We start from the raw sequence: 16,200 nt of genomic DNA, 5'->3' as shown, positions 1-16,200 counted from the left end.
GGATGGAGTCTAAATATTTAAAGAGTCATGTCATTAGACATTACATTTACTTTAAATTTCGACAAAAGGTCATTGGACTATGAAAACAAACTTTTTTGCCAAAATTTTTTTCAATGTAAAAAAACAAAAACAAATAAAACAACAATCGGAAGCACGTAAATTGCTCGCAAGGTACAAGACTTGCCATCCACCTTTCCACAAGCATCAGTGATTGCCATCTTATTTATCTTGACAGGATAATAAAAAATTCCCAAGCTCCTGTGGTAATATGGCATAATTAATAGTAATTATATTGAAAAAGCGAAAACAGGTGTTTAGCAAAACATGAAAACATAGTTGGGTCCCTTCCAATATACTTTAAAATGAATTATATATTAAACTTATACTACTAGCAAGACTGTACAAAGGCTGCATTACCTAAAATAACTAACAGTATTACAAAAACCTATTAACAAAAAGGCTGTGCAGCCTAACTTGATTCAAAGACAGATTAAGTTACAACATTTTGATGAATGATTACAAAGAATTTCTTCTTCTTCTTTGAAATAGCATGTGTAATGTGACCTCAAACTTGCTTTAAGACAGTAAGTATGGCCAATTTTGTTGACATTATTTATTTTAAACATGTATTATTTGTAAAAGATTATGAAGTTAAAGATTTAATTCTTAACTATAACTGGCTCTCTCATACATAATCTGCTCTTTAAAAATACAGTCAGTCCTGGGGGTGTGCATGTGTGTGTTTGTCCCCATTTCTAAGGGAAAATGTTTTCCTGCGCCGCTAAAACAAACACACACACTGTGCTCTCACATGACTGAGAGAATCAGCCCATTCATGGCCCCTGTCACCACAGTGACTTCTCTTCTGACTGTGAGCGAGTGTGTGTGGGCATCCCAAAGTGTTTGTGTCCCCTGACTGATGACATCACAGTCTGCCACCGAAGTCTCTCTGAAGCTCTTGTCACATGTAGTTGGGTGAGGGCCAGGGAGCTCAACTTACAAAAACACACAACTACACACTAATATACTATCTGACTGAAGATGGCCTTTCATGTTTTATAACTTATGCCTCATGAGGGTAAAGACTAACACACACACACACAAACACACACAAATAAGTCTCAGTCCTGGGTTGCTTATGCTCATTTTAACTTATTTAACTTTAAATTATGGCCCAAACTCTCTCTGAAAGCATGAAACATAAAAATGTTTTTAAAAATAATAATAAACAATTCATTTTATCAGACTAAATATTTGTTTTAGGTTTCCACATTCTCATCAACTAACATAGACTTAACAGCAAGGTGTGGTCGGTTTTGTTCTTGTTTGTTTTTGCATGCATGCTAGTGTCTGCATAAAGCAGTGCATTTTATTCAGTTTTTTCTTCTACCTCTACCATTCCAGACTGTAGGAGTAGCCTACCCTGCTGATGATGAAATACATGTTATGCACAATGGAGGCATTTGATAGTGTGTGCATAAAAAAAAACAAACCATACTTTAAAAAATATGGTTGCCAAATCAAAATTATCTGGAACAGATTATTCGATCCAGAAAAAGCTTTTCCCTTTATGCGCAATATGCATCAGCAGGTTGGTGAGCGGCCTGTGGGCGTGCCCTGAGGCTGAGTGAGTGTGCTCAGACATTATTACTCATGTCAGTATGGCGTTTGAGTCATAGTTCAGTCCAGTATTATGGCATCGCATCCGTCTAAAAGACACACAGCTGATGTCGTATATTCCTGTCCTATGAACCCACGTTTTATGGACTGTCCGGTAAACTTGTGATCGAGTGTCATCCAACCTGCTCTACTTTTTAACAAATGGACGTAGTGGATCGACACATTACGATATTGTTTGATAATAAAATTGTGATCCTTAAATTTATTACTTAAAATAATAAACGAAGAAATCAACATCAATCAAATGGATGCCAACATCGCACACAACTCCATAAAACTATTTCTATCTACAACTGCCACTGGAAGTCAAGCACCTAGGTTTATACGCATAATGTTAACAATGAATTTAGAGCATTTCACAATTCCTAAAGTCAACAACTTTTAGATAGAAAGAGACTTAAATAATAAGAAGTCAATGATAATTAATCTAATCGAAGCACGACAATACTTCTCAACTAATGTGTCATGTTTGCTGTCTGAGCGTCCCATCCCATATATTCGACTTCAAATGAATAATAAACAAATAACATTGAGGCTGGCGGCGCCTGAGATCAGAGAAGCCCTCGGCCAAGATCGTAACAAAATGTAGCAAAAATATAAGCAGTTCAAATCAATATACACATTGACGAAAATATAATATTAAACGGTGCAAAACGCTCACCTTCAGAACAGATTATTCCAACTGGAATGGAATGTCCGACGCCAGTTCTGTAGAATTCACGGAAACTAAATGTTAAAAGTTAACTGACCGCGTCTCGGGTTGAACTCCAAACACCGGTCAGGTTTCAATCACAGTAAAAAGAAGGCAAAATATGAGCCTTCTTCCCCTTCAAATGTCCAATGCAGTCTTTCATTCGACACGGTGCAGGTGAACAGCTCTAGTCCGCTTCCTGCTTCTTTCAGCAGGCTGAGAGAAACAAGCGAGCGAACGCTCGATTTTTTTCCCTGTTTGCTATGTACAACCCTCCCTTTCCACACGTAACCGCTATTTTGTCACCAGTCCACAAACACAAGAACTTCTGAGCCGTGATTTCACCCGGAAATAGACTAGATGTGATGCGATGACTGCTAAAAGCAGTCGAGAATGTTTTAAATATCGTGTAAATATCTCCACGCAGACTAGGCCCGGTGAATTGCGTGACTCTCACTCCACTAACGCATTCCACTGGGATGAGGGTGCACTGGATCACTGCTCCACTTCTTCTCTTAACAACACTCTTTGATTTGTTACGATTTCAGCTGTTTTGGGATGTTTTTCCGCCAGTATTTTTTAGTTTTTTATTTTTATTTAATTTAACTAATTTAGTGTGCTTTGTAACTAAATAATAATGATGATGATGATGATGATGATGATGATGACGACGATGAGGGGATTTTGGGTGGGAAATTAGAAAATTATACCGAAGTTTCACTCGAATGATTTAACGAGCGAATTTTCTTAATCCTTCCTATATTCTTCCATAATTATGTTCCTTAAAAATTACCTGTTACGCTTGACATCTAATGTGTATTTCTTTGGGATTTGCTGACCTCTAGTGGTGATAGCGGATATATTGCAAATATGCACCTAAACTTAGGCTGGGAAATTTATTATATATATAGCCCCCCGTTGTTCTAAATCAGCATGACTTTTGTTTTATGTGGAATATAAAAGATGACAGAGAAAATGGCAGCAACGATGACCATTCATTTATTTCTTAGCCTATCTAATTTGGCAAAATTGACAGAATAAGAATGAAAAGAGAAGAAAAAAAGAGCGAAAATGTATTGGTATCTTTTCACAAGGACATTATCTGTTACGTTTACAGACATTTAATTTAACCATAAAACACAATACAATGCAATAATAAATTAATAGCACAGAGGATGCATGTGAAAATTACTTTTTTTAAAACAGTAACATTGGACCCTATATTTTTTACCCCATACTTACCCTTACTGCATGGGTATCTTACCTTATCGTCATTACTAGAGAGAAAAATTATATTACTCATAAGAGCATGACATTGAAAAGATTATGGCAAAGGGAAATGCTGTAATTCTGAAAGTTTATTGTGGAAAAAAAGTGATGTTATTAAATAGTTGCCTGTATTCAAAAACAACTTTTTTCAAATGTACAGGATCAGCACTTTACCATGTTTTCTTTTAGGTTTTTGTTTTATGACTTAAACCTTCTAATGTTGCTCTCCAGGTGTTTGGGCCAGCTGAAGTCTTTATAGTCTGCAGGTTCTAATGGTGGTTCTGGTGCTGCAGTCATTTAAATTCAGCAGACTGCCTTACTGAGACACTTACTGTTGGTCATGTTTCAGTTAGTAATGATCAGATCTAAATTTCCTGATAAGCATTTCCAAGCCTTTCCTAAACATTCTCCAGTCATTCCTGTGGTGAGGAGAGGCAGAAATAGGACTGGTGGAGGAGATCAAGTTTCAAAGCACAAACTCTCTTTCAGTCATCCCACAGATGACTCCATGTGGAACTGTGTGTGTAAACATGAAGGAATGTGTTTGGTATTTATCTAAGGAATGATGAGATGTATTATTATTATTTGTAACCGAGATGCTAATGTCTGAAAGGTGCGTTTTATGTGAGTGTTTTAGGTTAAAATGTGCCGCATATTGGTTGATATTAAATGGCTGGACTCACAAGCAGCATGCTTCCATTATTCACCCATTCCATTCTTATTTCATTAAACATTCTGTTAACGGGATCCAAACCAGCCCTAACTCCTAATCTTATCAGCTGTAACTAGACACACATGACACTTGAAAGGAGCCCCCATGCCTAGGCGTATAATTATAGGTATCGTAATATAATCTTTTTTTCTTTTCTTTTTTTTTTTTTTTTAATTGTGAACCTTGGCCAAGAGGTATGTAATTGTTTGAAAGAGCATTTTTTTTTTTTTTGCTTCTAAATTAGATTACAAACCTTTAAGATCTCAATTGCAGAAAGGGTTGTGCTGAGGTGGTAAAGTAGGTGGAGACTATTAAAAGTCTTTCATGGCATTATTTAAAGGGATAGTTGCCCAAAAATCATAATTTACTCACCCTCAATTTCTTAAAAAACACGTAGGAATTCCTTCTTTCGTTTTGAATTTCTTTTTGAAGAATGTAAGTAGTCAAACAGTTTCTGGTCCCCATTAACTAGTATCATTATTATTATCATTTATTTTATTTTATTGAGGTCAATGAGGACCAGCAACTGTTCGATTACCTACATTCTTTAAAATATGTGACCATGGAGCACAAAACCAGTCAAAAGTAGCACTGATATATTTGTAGCAATGAAAAATGATCAATTTTGCTTTTATGCCAAAGTAATATAACGTTCCAAGTAAAGATCATGTTCCATGAAAATATTTTGTACATTTCCTACCGTAAATATCAAAACTTAATTGATTCTCTCTCTCTCTCTCTCTCTCTCTCTCTCTCTATATATATATATATATATATTACACCCTCAACTGTATTGCTGCTATGAATCCAAATTATATTACTAGTCTTTTATGCTTGTGTAGAAAGAACTATCTTTCCAGATAATAAATTGGGATATAATTAGAAGTACCCAGGGTGCATTAATAAAAACTCAGAAAATCAGTTTTCTCTTATATGCTCCTTGGTTGTGGACCATTTTAAATTATTACTCCATCAAAAGCAAGTCCTTCTTTAAATATATATGTATTGCAGCTTGTAATGAATGAGCTTTATTATTGTTTTAATTAATTTGTTGATTCATGATTACGGTTTTGCTTTGGTCAGAATTTTAGAATTCAGAATAGAATTTTGTTGTGTGTGTGTGTGTGTGTGTGTGTACTGGTTTAACTATACTTGTGAGGACAAAATGTCCTCACTTAAGTAGTGAAATATCATGACAACTCACTAGTGACTGTCACTAGTGACAACTCACATTTGACTGTTCCTCACTTGTGAAAAAGGCTTATAAATCAGCCAAAATATGTTTTGATGTAGATCTAGTTTTCTACTGCACATGTTTCTGTGATGGGTAAGTTTAGGGGTAGAGATCGGGTTAGTGGGTAGAAAGTATCATTAACCTTATAGAAAAACAATGGAAGTCTTTGCAATGTCCTCACTAAGACAGCATACAAAAGTAGGGGTGTCTGTACTTATGGTAAAACCTGACATTTTTGAGAAAAGGGTAAAAATAAAAATAAAAATGGGAAATGTTTATCTGCAAGTGTAACAATGCAAACACGTTTATTGTAAGGGGTAGGTCTTGGGTTGGGGGACAGAAAATATTGTTTGGTCAGTATAAAATAATAGAAGTATATAGAAAGTCCCCACAAATCACAGAAACAAACATGTGTGTGTGTGTGTGGGGGGGGGGTATGTTTTTGTGACATATCAGGACACAACTCTGTATAATGACATGGGTATGACACAGGTATTACAAGGAGATGGGGACTTATGAGGACATAACACATGTCCCCATTTTTCAAAACGCTTATAAACCATACAGAATTAGTTTTTTGAGAAAGTAAAAATGCACAAAGTTTCCAAACTTTTTTTTTTTTTTTTGGTAAAGTTTTCTACGCTCATCTTGGCCAGGACTCCCCGAAAGAGGTTTCCTTTAGTCTCAATGGGACCTTCCTGGAAAATTAAAGTATAAATAAATAATTTATCGGTAAAACTGGGTTCACATTCGGATTGCCTCAGTGGACTTTGTAACACACATTTCATGAATGTGAATCAGCAAACTATGTGATGACATCAATATTCACCTAACATTCTTTTCTAACATTGACTTGTACAGCTCTATTAAAGAATGGTTCAACCCCGCTGCATTTAAGTACTGAGTAATATTAAGTAATAATTAACTAAATGTACTAACTATGTGGTTAGGGTTTGGCTTGGGGTTACTTGCATGTAGTTAATCATTTTACTTGTATATCAAGGACAAGTATATCAAGGACACTACATTACTGAAAATTATGTCATTTACGTCACCCTGATGTAGTTCCAAACCTCAGTTTGTTCCTTTCTACTCATAAAAGAATATATGTGATTGTGACCCTCAAAACCAGTCACAAGGGTAAATTTATATTTATATTATAATCGTATAGATTTATAATATATATTCTGAATTATATATATTCTGAATGAATATATTCATTGATGTATGGAAAGCGTATTTGTTTGTTAGGATAGGACAATACAACAACATGTTTTCTTATTTGATTATATGTATGATACAAAAATAAACAGAACTAAAGCATAACATGAGAACCTGAATGTTAGAACTACACTTAAACAGAACCTGACTGCTACATAAACAGACTTGACAAACTAACCAGCAGCAAGTTACAAAAAGATAGACAAAAATTAAAGAGACTGAAACATGGAGGCTATATACTGTACACACACAAAGAATAATGTAAAAATGTTAATGGGATTATAATCCTTCTTTCACAAATTCAGAATTTGTGTCAATTAACATATATATATATTTTTTATTAAATGTAACTGAAATAAAAAAAGAAACCAACGCTGTGATCAGCCTGAAGTTAAATTTTGATTATCTGCATCTTTTCTGTATCAACTTCTAATAGAGAGATAAAACCAAAATTGATTGATTGATTGACTGAAAATCTTGTGTTGACATTCAAACTGTATAAAATATACAGTATAATAGTATACAACTGCATGATAAAATTTAAACTTGGCAACCCGAGGTCATTCCGAGGCTCCTGCGTGATTAAGCAAGAATCTATTGCTTTTATTATCTTCTAAAGGAAAATGACACATTACTTATTTTTAGCTGACCAGTTTTGAACTTCATTATGGACATCTGGGTGTTGTTTCTAGGGTGAAGAGGTCACCCATACAAACTTTTGTGTACATTTCCCAATTGTAAACAAATGTGGCATATCATAATACACCCCAATAATAATTCTGGCATGAAGATGCTTATTAGTGTCATCTATTGTTCATCCAAGCCAATAACAGAAAACATCACGTAGGGTGAATCTTCACTCCAGGCCCAAATGTAAAAGGAGGAAAATAATAAAATGAAACCACTCATCTCCACTGACCAAATTATTTTGGATTCGGACAAAAGTCATGTGCTTCATAACAATCGCCGGATTTTGTGCAAATCAAATCTCTGGCTATTTTCCTGTGTATAGCAAATACAGCTGACCCCTCTGTCCTTTTCAATAGGCGCGGGGCGATGTGCGCGAGGGCGCTCGTGAAAACCACTGCTGTCCAGTTTAAACCTTTCCCAGGAATCTTGGGAATTCAATTGTGTACCCAAACACTGGGAAACCGACAACCTGTGCTGTGACACCAGATCAGTCAGGTCAGCCAGCGGAAACCTCAGGACCATCATTAACCCATTCGCCAAACTGGGGGCGCAAAATGTCATGGATTAACGGACGCTCAAACTCTTCTGATGGTCTTTGTGTAGAACTCTCATATGCTGTGTGATCAAATGAATAATTTGACACCATTTATCTTGTTATTTTTTAATATGTCTGTGCCAAACCCACGACCTAATAAAAATGTCAAGCCCAGACAATTCTACTTATTACACTGGATTTCGTTTAAAATATGAATAGTCTACAAAACGACAGACACCACTGTCTGCATACAGCGATAGGTTTTAAAGTGCTTTATTAAATGTATTGTTATTTTTTTTCTGCAAAAAAAACAACAACAGAAACTCTTAAAGTTTGACGCTCACTCATCCCCACCAGTTCAACCCTGCTCTTTATTAATCAGATTAATTAGTAACACCGGTTTACCTCTACACTCACCCAGCGATAGTGGACACGTGAACAGCAGCCTCATTCAAAACCTTTCATTTATTATTAATTCAACATTTGAATGGATAAATTAATTTAATATAGCACAATGACGGATAGAGTGGATAGTTGCTACAATCAAAGTAGGCATATTATTATGAACGCAACTGAAATTCGTAGAAAACGTAAATGCTATACGTAAGGTAAAAGGGTAATTTTTTGTAGAAATGACAGGCTTCTAATAAAATTTGTGCTTATAGCAAATTTGTTTGTAGCAGACTACGTCCACAGAAATGTGTAATTCATTTTTGTTATTAATTAATTAATTCATTATTGGTTTAAACAAACACAGAAGCAATGTCAATAAATGTTTTCTAGGTGACAGGCCTACAGGCATAACTGTAAGTTTACATGTAATGTTGCAGTTGTCCAGCAGGTGGCTGCACGTGTCCGTGTCCTCACGATGTGCTTTCGCTCTTTACTCCAGAACCCCGCCGGATGTAGACCTTGAAGCTTTTTGAGAAACGGCCCTTAACACCAGGATTCGTAAGATTGTTTCTATAATCTTTTTAAGCTTATGATGCTTTTATGAAACGTACATATGAACCAACCATTCTAATTGTGTAGCTAAACGTGGTCTATAATCAAAATCACAAGAATATATTTAGACTAGCCTATGTTAAACTGTTTGTTGAATAGCCTTTACAGAATATTACAAATAAACATATTAAAAAGATATTTAAAACATTAAGCAAAATTCCCAATTAAGTTGACCGACAAATCGATTGACAATTCAGCACTTCGTTAACAGACTGCGCGTTCAAGTTGTTGTTTTAATAGCTATAATTAGGCCTAGTCTAATAGACCTACTGATATGAATTATAACTGGTTTCTAAATTATTGGAAATATAGGACAGGCTACTGTGGATTGCCATTATTCTCAAATAATTCGGATAATTTTGTTAATTTTGTTGAATGTAGGCCATTAACTAAATAATGACCTGTGTTCTGTACATTAATGTTTTGTGGATACACCTGATCAACCCCGTCAAAAAAAGAAAAAGAAAAAAAAAGGTTATTTTTTTTAAAGGGCACGTTTTATATCTTACATAAAACCTATACTTTTAAAGGGGGCCCACCTTTACTCCCCCTGGCCCTGAGCATCCTGCATGCGGGCGTATTATGTGATACACACCTGGCACCTGAAAATGACTGTAATGGCAGAGGGGTGAGGGTGAGCAGACATGAAAACAATAAACAGTCATTGTATGATACATTCAATCAACGAACAACATACCACCTTCTCAATATAACAGTTAATGTTCTTCGTCTTTTGCCGTTGTTGTTCTTCTTCTTCTTGTTAGGCTATTAAAAGTGAAGTGAACCGTGTATCTATGTAGCCTACAATGTCCACATATTCGTGAACACTAAAAATAAAATATTTTTCAAAAATTCTTATCTAATCTAAAACTGAGTTTGGCCTTTATCGTTATTAACGAATAGCCCATACTAGGAAAAATATAGGCCTTATGCATTTTTTTAAAATGGGAAAATTTAAAACAATGTTTACTTAGTAGCCTACATGAAAAAAAATAAAAAAAATGTTTTCCAGAAACACTGATTGAGTCACACAGACTCCACAGACTACGTTCCAGCCTCATGCTTCGCGAAAAGAGGAAGTCGGTGAACACTTTGCAATAACTTTAATCAAATAATCATTAAGAAACATAATTGTAAAATTTGTTTATCAAAATTGCATTACATGTCTTATTATTTCAATGTAGATGAACTATAATTTATATTTGGATAATGATATTATGTGTAAACGTTTTTTAATGTTATTACATGAATTAAAAAAAATTGGTTATTTTGTTTACGTAGATTGTCTTCATGTTATGTAACACTAAATAATGCAAAAACATGCACTTTATTTAACTTTATTATGGGGTTTTGATAATAATTGTAATCAATTTCGCTTAACCTAGTTTTTACAAGTTTTTTTTAGATGAGCATATTCACGGTCTATTTAATAAATACAAAGACAAACGTGCATTGTATTACAACAATCGTGTACTCCTAATATAGGCTACAGGTGTTTTTATAAGCACGAAATAAAAAGCGAAAAATGCGAAACTATCCATATATTAAATAGAGCCTAGTTGTTACAAATGTTAAAATTGTTCATTGTTGACACCGCATGCGTGCAGTAGTTTTGAATAACATAAACACATTAATATTGACATTGTTTTTATGTAGTATGACATTGTTTCGACAGGGCTAAATATTTTCACCTTCAGCAAAATAATGTAGTCCCAATAGATAACGAAATTTTCTTTACGTAGCCTACTCGCGTAAATACGACTGTATTTTATAGGCTTTGGAATCACGAATTGCTTGCACTGCACGAGATGCTTTATGGTGCAAAGAAATTTTTTTTTTTTTTTTTTTTTTTCTATTTTGGATTTTTTTTTTCTTACAGTAACTTATCTCGCTTATATTAAACTCTAAATTACACGCCTGTATAAACGTAAAACATGCTGCTACAAAGATTGAATAATTAGTCGAAGGCCAGAACTGTAGTTGGGCGAACTGCTAAACAAATCACTTTGTTATAAAATAATAATAATCGCTGAATTATACTGTAGTATACATTATAAAACCCAAAACAAGTGTTAAGTTCACAAAGTGTTTATTAAAGAACAAAAACTAGACCTATTAAAAAAGAGAAAAAAAAAAGATTGAAAAGTGCTAGTTAAACATGGCCCCAATGTGTCATATACATTAAATTCTTTTCTTTTTCTTTCTTATTTTTATTTTTTTTTCAAACTGGCAGTCACGTGCTCTGACCCCTATATGAGACCCTTAAACACTGAAACAAGAGGTCAAAACAGAGGTGTGTACACTTCGGTTTGTATACCTGCCCAGAACTCCACTGTATCCTTACACATTCAAAAGCGAATAGAAGAAAGAAAGAAAAAAGGGTTCAGAACCCAGTACTTCACTCCAGAGGCATTGACAGAATGGATTCAGGTAAACATGAATTGTAATTCCATGATGGTTATACCTTCAGTCTGCTGGCCATCCTCTCATCTGTTAGAACTGTTTATACACATTCAGAACATAAATGTCCACGAGTCTCCCGTGAAGGAAAATGTGATATTTATTCCCTGCATCAGGCAGGCTATACTCGCACTGAAAGCCCGTGCTTCCACAGTTTGTGGCTCCAGTAAATTTTTCCCTTTTTATTATCAGTCTAAAATCAGCAAATTTTTATGAAATGTCAGTGTGTTTTTTTGAAATCGATGGACCTCGTTTTTATTGTCTTTTAGCGAGAATGTTCATCTGTTTTTGGTCTGAAGCTCACACCCGAGCTATATATCAATCCGCGCGTGTAGCGCGGAGTGTTTGCTCTCGTGGTCCCAGTACGAGCAGTGCATCATGGAGAGTTCCGGTTGACGGGAGCAAGCAAACTGCAGCCCTGTTCCGTTACCGGTGGACACGGGAGGGGCTGCAGCCGTGGCGGGACTCAGCTGCTGCGCGTGCGGGAGCGCATGAGGGTGCGTGTGATGGTGGAGATGATGGTGGCTCATGCCGTTGTAAGTGTTCACCATGCCCGGGAGACCGGTGCTCTGCGCCCGCGAGTACGGATTGTAAGAGGACGGCGCGGACAAGCTTTTCACGTTAACGGGACTCAGGTTCCCACTGCTCATCTGACAGGAGGTATAGGGCATAGGCGCAGGAGACCACGAGTTATTGATAAACCCAGACTGCAGGTATTTGGGCGGGGAGAGGTAACCGTACCCGTCGCCGCCGAAGAGAGATTTGCCAGGCTGGAAATGGGTCGGTGGAGGCCTGAACGGTCTCTTCATGCGTCGCCGTCGCCGGTAGTTGCCCTTTTCGAACATATCCTCGCATGCCGGGTCCAGGGTCCAGTAGTTGCCCTTTCGCTCGCCGCCGCCCTCCCGAGGGACCTTGATGAAGCACTCGTTGAGTGACAGGTTGTGTCGGATGCTGTTCTGCCATCCTTTTTTGTTCTTCTCGTAGAAAGGAAACTTACTGATGATGTACTGGTAGATGCCGGACAGCGTGAGACGTTTCTCCGAGCTCTCGCGGATTGCCATCGCGATTAAGGCCACGTAGGAGTACGGTGGTTTCTGTGTCGGGTCGGATTTGTCCGGTCCCTTCTCGGGAGGAGTTTCCTCTTTTGTTCGGTCTTTCTCCGCTGAGCTTGAGGTAGTGTCCATGAGTATCATGCCGTTATCTTCGGGGCCTGGGTAGGTGGCCATCACTGCGCGCACAAACCTACACCAAAACAAAACCGTGGACTAATAAAAACAGCTCAGCAATGCAAAATTGTCTTGATGACAGTCTCAATTGTCAGACTACACTCATGTAAATAGTTTCTGTGCAGCTTAATGTCAGCGTTAAAGGTTTTACAAAGTTCTTGCGCTTCAGAGTTGCTCCTCATCTACCCACGGAGAAGGAGGGCAAATTGTGCTTTGGTTTCTCCTTAAGCCCGCCTTTTCTTTCCTTCACACACTCCCTCACATTCACACGTATTTGATGCGGTAGGACACAAGCTTCCTGATTCGTATGCCTCGAAAGCGATTTATCTGTTTTGATTCATACCCACTATTCTGAACTGTGTCTCTCACCACAACAATTGACCCAACAACTGGAAACCGGCACAGTCTTAGAAGACATAATTAGTCAATTTAACAGGTGCAGGAGCTGAACTGTTATATTAGGTTCTGCGCAGTCAAACCACTTTTTAAAATTAGCCAGCCTTCGTCCTCAAATAGAAAACGAGAAAATTAATTTTAAACTAATATTAAATATATATATATATATATATATATATATATATATATATATATATATATATATATATATATATATATATATTACAAACGGTTATTTTTACTAATATTTTTAGTAGCTAGTTATATTAGTAGGTTATAGTAGTTAAAACTGCTATAGGCTTACTATACTACCAATTATGCCTTTCAGGCTTAGGCTTCCTCCTTTTGGATTAAAAACTGAACCTTGACGTAGGCTATATTTCTGATTTCCTACAGTGTTGCTGCAGTGGAATGTTTTCATTCATCTTGTTTTAAACATAATTATGTGACTGCGTGAAGCACTGTTCATAGTGTTGCTCTGTTTATTTGGCTCTAAATTGTTTTACATTCTTGTGTATTTCGTTAGTTATTCCCAAGATATTTTTGGACTATATCTAAACGTTTGATTTGCTGCCGGTTTTGCTCATATCCAATTATAAGCATGTCGCTTTAAGTAAGAAATGGTTAGTCAAGAACATGGGCCCAAATGAAAGGATAATGTGACAACTCAATCAAATGGGATCTGTTTTAGTGGATCACATTGCGCCACAATATTTATCTCCATTACGCAGGCTAGCCCAAATGTGTGTCATGTAGGGTTCTGAATTAATAAAATGTTGACTGCAGAGAATATCATTGCATTTAACGAGACATGAAAGAACCAGCCACTTTTAGCACCATACATCTGTGCATAACTGATTTCTGGATAGTACAGCCTAATGTTAAGTCGCAAATTATTCCCCAAAACAAATCTCATGCCCGCGTAAAACACATATCATTACATGCAGCTGACATGCATCTTTGTCCTTTGTTTTTATTAACTGAATATGGCAAAACAAATAGCCCCCACGAAAAACTTCTGGTAAAAAAAAAAAACCCTTTAATTACATGCAGTCTGTGAAGGCCTGTGAAAATGTAGAAGGAGCAGGTTACAGGTTAACTACATATTTACTATAAACTGCAATAGGCTAAATATTTTTTAAATAATGGAATTAATTTCTAACGTTATTTTATAATTAAAACGTTTTTACACTTAGCCTATTTATCAACCAAACCAAAACACTACATAATTAAATTCTACAGTGCTGATGCGACTATCTAGAATCTAGATAAATGTATCGGCGTAATTCTCCTCGTGCATCTGTTTTTAAAGATGGGTTAAGGCCTATTGTTTTTTTTTACAGGTCTGTTGCTGCCAGGTTTTTAACGAGTCTTGGCCCCTTGCCTACAGTCGGCTATTCGACACAAGACAAGTTATGACCATTCTCCATCTCCGTTGGACATGACAGCTTCTTTAGGATGCTCTGAATCACTTGACAAACAATCCACGTGCTGGTTGATAAACGCTACAACAAGTTATAAGAGCTTGATAGTGAAGCATACAGGATAACATGTTATCCGACATCACAGTGATGGAATAAAATACAAAAGATTCAGTTCCATGAGGTGTGAACAATTGGCACAAGCAGAATATAACCATAGTAGTCCAACATTATGAATTAGGCTAAACTAATCTATTAAAAGCAAATGTTAAAAGTATTATTACTCTTAGTCCTAGTCTTATAACTTCAACGTTTTAAGATTCTTCCGTATTGGACCTACAAATTCACTAGTCTGTAGCTTATCCAAAATAAAACTCAGTTCAACTTTAATCAGTGACGAAATTCTGCTAAAATGTGCTAAGATAAGATTATTAAAGCAAAGATTCGTTAATTATAGGGTTTCCATCTAAGGGAAATAATAAGAAAATCTTGAAAGATGTTATTTGGAGTTGTTGAAATTAGTCAGTTGAAAATACTGTTCATTAGAAACCGATGTCAGCGTCACAGGTAGCCTACTATTTTACATTTTAAATGATCAAAATAACATTAATGTCTTTAGCAATATCCTGCAGGAATGTTTTATTTTAATTAGTTAATTAGCTAAACATTGACCCCCCCCCCCCCCCCCAAAAAAAAAATAAAAAAAAATAAATAAAATTCACCGTAACAAATAGGTAGGCTATCTATACTAATCAAATATTTTACAGCAAGAAAAATAAAAACATGTTTTTCTTTTAAAATAAATATACACAATATTCATCAGATTTTAGTTGTAAAAACTCACCGGGGTTGTTTGCTCTCACCACGTGCCAAATATTCTGAAAGATAACAATAAAAATGCTCTTTCAGGTGTGAACAAGATCCATCGTATGTTACAGGCTCCGCGAGGAAAGGAATCGCGTTTAAGTGTGGAGAGGGAAGGAAGGAAGAGGGAGGAGATGGGGGAAAAGGAGAGAAATGTAAAATGCATAAGTTTGTGGTGCGTGCTTAAGTATATACTCTAGAAGACAGAAATACCCGTTCCCCGCACTTTCTGAAATCGGTTTAAGACGTGAGGTCAACATTTGGGCATGCGGGAGGCACACATACTCGACTGTTTCACTTTATTATGTGGATATTTCATAGAGTTCCATTGTTTTTATAGTTTATTAGGTTAATTATATTTTCTTCTGCTTAACCAAACCTAGTTGGAATGTTGTAAATATGGACAATAATTATAATACGAGTGGAAAGGGAGTGTAAGGAAGAACTCATTTGACTCATAATGTTCTTTCTAATAAAAAAGGTCTCGCATGGCTAAATTAATGTTCTGATTAATATGCTGTTTACGTTTTTTTTTTTTTTGGTTGTTGTTTGTTTGCATGCAAACACAACCGTTGTTTTAAATTTATAAAAGTCTAGACATACTTTTAATATTAATTTCCATCAATGTACCACTGTCTTATCACAAACCTGTTAATTGAGATCAGCTGAAGTTTAAAAAAATAAATCTAACATTTGCAAACCTTTTCTTGAAATCTAAGATGAATTATCATAAAAACTGTTGACGTCCTCACATAATTTTCTTCTTTATAAGGAAATGAGAGACGCGGAGCAAAAA

General features: G+C 36.0%; 2 protein-coding genes across 4 annotated transcripts in view; both read right to left on the bottom strand.

The window, feature by feature from the left end:
- The window catches only part of pik3cb (phosphatidylinositol-4,5-bisphosphate 3-kinase, catalytic subunit beta), a 61,673-nt gene extending 58,842 nt beyond the window's left edge, over positions 1-2,831 (bottom strand). For 2 of the 3 annotated variants that reach the window (XM_026282874.1, XM_026282875.1), the window contains exon 1: positions 2,342-2,830. The gene's annotated coding sequence lies outside the window, so the exon portion shown is untranslated. Of the gene's footprint in view, positions 1-2,341 lie in introns of all 3 variants that reach the window. The other variant, XM_026282876.1, reaches the window with a different exon arrangement.
- Positions 2,832-11,109: 8,278 nt separating this feature from the next.
- On the bottom strand, positions 11,110-15,653 carry foxl2a (forkhead box L2a). The gene is made up of 2 exons (XM_026282873.1): positions 15,385-15,653; positions 11,110-12,739 (listed from the first exon to the last, which is right to left on the bottom strand). The coding sequence occupies exon 2, from the start codon at positions 12,721-12,723 to the stop codon at positions 11,809-11,811; it is 915 nt and encodes a 304-aa protein (XP_026138658.1). The 5' UTR covers positions 12,724-12,739; positions 15,385-15,653; the 3' UTR covers positions 11,110-11,808.
- Between the last annotated feature and the right edge of the window lie 547 nt (positions 15,654-16,200).

The sequence above is a fragment of the Carassius auratus genome, chromosome 15 (genome assembly GCF_003368295.1).
Source record: "Carassius auratus strain Wakin chromosome 15, ASM336829v1, whole genome shotgun sequence".
Classification (NCBI taxonomy): Eukaryota; Metazoa; Chordata; class Actinopteri; order Cypriniformes; family Cyprinidae; genus Carassius; species Carassius auratus.
This window is presented reverse-complemented; position numbering and strand designations above follow the sequence as displayed.